This window comes from Oreochromis niloticus, linkage group LG7, assembly GCF_001858045.2.
Source record: "Oreochromis niloticus isolate F11D_XX linkage group LG7, O_niloticus_UMD_NMBU, whole genome shotgun sequence".
Taxonomy (NCBI): Eukaryota; Metazoa; Chordata; class Actinopteri; order Cichliformes; family Cichlidae; genus Oreochromis; species Oreochromis niloticus.
The window spans coordinates 56,307,782-56,312,053 of record NC_031972.2 but is presented as its reverse complement, the minus strand read 5'-3'; the positions used below and the strand labels follow the sequence as shown (position 1 = coordinate 56,312,053).

Here is a 4,272-nt window from a genome sequence, read left to right as displayed (position 1 = left end):
TTTTCTTGTTATGAGGGTGTTTTTTTGTTTTGTTTTGTTTTTCCCCTTTAATTTTAAATTCCTACTTTGATTCCTTTCCTATCGCTTCCTACCTTTGAAACAGAGGAGGAAAGTTGATATAACAGAAGAAAATAAAGACTTATAATGGAAATGTAGTGTACAGCACTGTCACATCTGTCCTTTGTTTGGCTCTAGCTTTGATGCTCAGAGATGCTCTTCTGCAGACTTTAGCTGTAACTAGTGCGTATTATCCTGTTTCCATCCTGTAATCTGTGACCTCTGACATTTTCACCCATAGGATATTTTGGTTTTTGGACCTTTCTCTGATTTTGTGGGGAGAATACCAGTATATCAGCAGTTCCTGAAAGCTTCAGACCATCCCGTCTGGCACTAACAACCATGCCACATTCAAAGACACTTAAATCCCCTTTCTTCTGACACTCAGGCTGAACTTCAGCAGGTCATCTTGACCATGTCTGAAGGCTATGGTAGGTTTACTTCAGCTGTCTAATACAAATGCTGCATAGTCAAATTTGTTAACTTCAGATATAACTCAGCATTATACTATAGGAATATACCAAAAACTGATCAAACATACTGCACAGCCGACAGAAGCTGTACAAACCAGAAAAATAAAAGCTTATAATCATACACCTAATCAAAGCTGGTACAGCTGTTACAAATAAGAGACAAGAATCAAACATATTTGTCCTCTTTATTCATAAATATCACTCCTGTATGAATATAAAACAATCTTAAATTACTGCTTTTTTTAAAGAAATACTCTGGTGTTATCATTGGAAGCGCCAGTTGAAAGTATTGCATATAGTCTTGGTAGCTGCTAATGACTACACCTCACTGTATATGTGATGATAAACCTTAGACATGATACATAACTTACTTCCTCAGTAATATGAAAGAGAGGCCACTAAACATAGGTAAACAAAGACAGGAGTGATTCACCCACTTCAATTTGAAGTACAAATTTTAGTCATTCAATTACAAAAAAAAAAAAAATGTTACAGGTAAATAAAAAACAAGGAAAAAAAACAAAATCTATTAAAAAACTTCAAGCACTCGAGCACTTCTGTTTAAAGTTAAATGCCTAGCTGTTACTCAGAAAACCAAGAAAAGGATGAAAAAGGGAAATCAAAATCTCCATTGGTATGCGAGTCACAAAAATATAAACTCTAATCTAGTATTTAGCAACAGCAGGCACTCCTGTGTTCAATGAATGAGGTAGCTAGACAGTAGGAACTGTACACAGGCTGAGATTTAAAGTGCCCCTATTATGCTTTGGGTGATTTCCCCTCATCCTTTTTTGTGTTGTCTATACCAAATACAGTTTCTCTTTTCCCACAGAAAACATTGCTGCTGGACCGAAATACCTCATTCTGGATTTTGTTGCCTCTGAGATTTACATCACATTTTAAAAATACTCTGTGCACATATACACCATATTTTAATACAAATTCACAACCAAGCTTCTTTTGTTTCCATATTTTTCTGGTTTTGATGTTAGCCAGCAGACTGAGCATAAAATAGTGGAGACTATTTAGACTAATCTAAAGCAGCTGTCACTCTAACAACAGTCATGTTGCTATGACATGTTTGGCTGTATTTACATGTAAAACAATCACTTAGAAAGTTGAAAAGCATGTGTTTCTACTGTGGCTAAAGCCTTTTGTTATCAGGCAACAGATTGTGGAGGGCTAGGTCAATGCAACCTGAGCAGCAATGACAGCATGAAATAAATTCTGGTAGATTCCTAAAATAAAAGCTTCAGACCCTCTAAATGAGCATAATAGGGGCACTTTAAGGAAGGAGAGGACAAGACTGAAATAAAGTCAGAGTATTGCAGCAGAGGTGAACAATATTCCAGTGATGAATGCCGAGTCCGGCTCCTCGTTTTTAGTCGCAGCATAGAAGGTAAATTTAAGAATGGAAGCAGAGTCTCCTCTGAAATGTGGACTGAACAGGAGAGCTTTCACCTCACCCTCTCGCTCTCGGTCATCTGCCACAGTCCCAGGTTTAACACTTTAAGGCACGGGAGCTGTGTTATCCTCTCCAAGCCCCTCTTGGTGATCTTAGTACAACCATACAGATCGATCCCTGTCAGCTGGGTCAAGTGGTCAGCTATCAACTCCAAGCCTTTATCTGTGATTCGCACACACTGTCCAATGTTTAGAGTCTTGAGTTCGTGCATCTGGCGTACCATCCTGTTAATGCCATCGTCACTGATGTGACAAGAGCACAGAGACAGAGACTTTAGTTGATATAGCCCCTGGGCAATGTAAGCCAGGCTCTGGTCACCAATCTTATCACAGAAGGAGACGTCAAGCCCGGTGAGCCGGAGGGAGCCCATGGCCAGATGCATTATCCCGGTGTCACTGATGTTATCACAGGACCGCAGGTTCAGGCTGCACAGGTGGGTCATGTGTGACAGGTGGATCATCCCTGCATCAGATATCCCCCCACAGAAGCTGAGGTTGAGCACTTTGAGCTTGTTTAGGCCCTTTGAGATATGTTTGAGGGAGAGGTCGGTGAGCTTCTGGCAGTCCTGCAAAGTTAACTTCTCCAGGGTCAGGCAACCCTCCGCTGCACTGCGGGTCATACCAGACAGGTGGCCGATGCCCACGTCAGACACATGCCTGCAGCTGCGCAGGTTAAGGCTCTTGAGTCTGTGCAAGCCCCAGGCAATGAGCAGCAGGCCCGTGTTGGTGATATTGCTGCATCCCCCGAGTTCAAGCACCTCCAGGTTTTTGAGGTACTGAGCGATCCTTCCCAGGCTGGAGTCAGTGATCTGTTTACAAAGGCTGAGGTTCAGCACTCGCAGGGATGAGATGTCCTGCACAAAGGCATGTCCGAGACCGTTGTCTGTGAGGTTGAAACACCCACACAGGTTAAGGCTTTCGATGTGCGGCATCCCCTGAATAACGTAACTCAGACTTCGCCTCAGGCTGAGAATCTGAACCTTCTTGATGCCCCGAGTCTGCAGGCTGGGGAACAGAGACGGGTTGGCTCGCCGCAGATGGAGCTTGGCTTCCACCCCCCTCCACACCGACTTGTGGTAGGACGCGTCTCTCCAGGCCGTGCACACTTGGGCTACTCTCCCTTTGTCCTTAACGTCCAGGTAACTGAAAATAATGGCCAAAATTTCCGGGAAAAGGCACGAGATATGCGTCTCCATTTCAAACATGTCTGCAGGCGGACTCCTTTTGGCAGCACAGGCTGCTTGTGAGCGACAATACTCCCCCGAAACTCTGCTGCCGAAGTTGCTGTCTGGCCCGGCAAACGTTAGCTAACGTCAGCTAGCATACAGACGAGCTACCGGACACCTTCAAGTGTAGAATGACAAAAAGAAACATGCTCTATTAGAGTCAATAAAAAACAAGAGCCCGCAAAATGACCACTAGCTGCACGGTACTGCTGACAAGGTGGAGGCAGAGGCAGGAGACTCAGAGATGGAGACGTAGTAGTTACCTAGCAAAGCTAGGCTAACAGCAGCGGCGCAGCGTCAGCTAGCTGTCCAAACTTGAGAGCTTCAAAGTCGAACAACCCGCTCGTCCAAGACGCCCGGAACAGCTTATTCTTTACTCCAGCTCATGGTGACGCTTTTCTTAAACTCTCTTGTGTAGAAACTTTTATCCCTCGCGCTGTTTTCTCGTACAAAGACAGCTGCCCGGCTCCTTTATCTTCTTTGGCATTTCCATCCCGGATCTCCCCCATGAATAAACCAACTGTTAGCGCACGGCGACTAGCGACTCCTACTGGATCCATGGCACACTTTTTTTTTTTTTCTTTTTTAAATAAGATTGTACGGTTTACAAAAAAAGACCTCAATAGTGCTTTGCGATACTACAAATTTAGGTAGATCCGATACCAAGTAACCACAGGGCCAGTATTGCCGATACCAATACCGATACTTTTAACTTACAGAAGCAGCTTATGTAGGGGAGAGCAGTGTGTCATGATCTACGTGATTAATCATCATTCGATTTGCAAGTTCTGATCACATTTCAGTCACCACTAAATATTTTTTTTACTTTCAAAAAATACTAAGTTAACACAACAAAACACTCCTTTCAGTTTTTCATGTATTTTGAAATACATGGACTGTAAATGTGCCTGTCTCTAAAAGGACCAGGTCACCTTCTGTTGTTTTAATGGGCTATGGGCTACAAATAAAATAGATGTGTCAGTCAGCAAAAAGAAAAAAAAAGGGGGTTCAGACATTTTTCATAAAATATGTTTGAGGAAAATTTTTCCATT

At 43.0% G+C, this 4,272-nt stretch overlaps 1 protein-coding gene across 1 annotated transcript; it reads right to left on the bottom strand.

The window, feature by feature from the left end:
* Nucleotides 1-696: 696 nt before the first annotated feature.
* On the bottom strand, nucleotides 697-3,777 carry LOC100697761 (F-box/LRR-repeat protein 14). The gene is made up of 2 exons (XM_005470901.3): nucleotides 3,484-3,777; nucleotides 697-3,338 (listed from the first exon to the last, which is right to left on the bottom strand). Exon 2 carries the CDS (start codon nucleotides 3,197-3,199, stop codon nucleotides 1,988-1,990), a length of 1,212 nt encoding a protein of 403 aa, XP_005470958.1. The 5' UTR covers nucleotides 3,200-3,338; nucleotides 3,484-3,777; the 3' UTR covers nucleotides 697-1,987.
* Between the last annotated feature and the right edge of the window lie 495 nt (nucleotides 3,778-4,272).

Coding starts and splice junctions, on each gene's coding strand:
- LOC100697761 (XM_005470901.3), bottom strand. CDS start 3,199: ATGTTTGAAATGGAGACGCATATCTCGTGCCTTTTCCCGGAAATTTTG.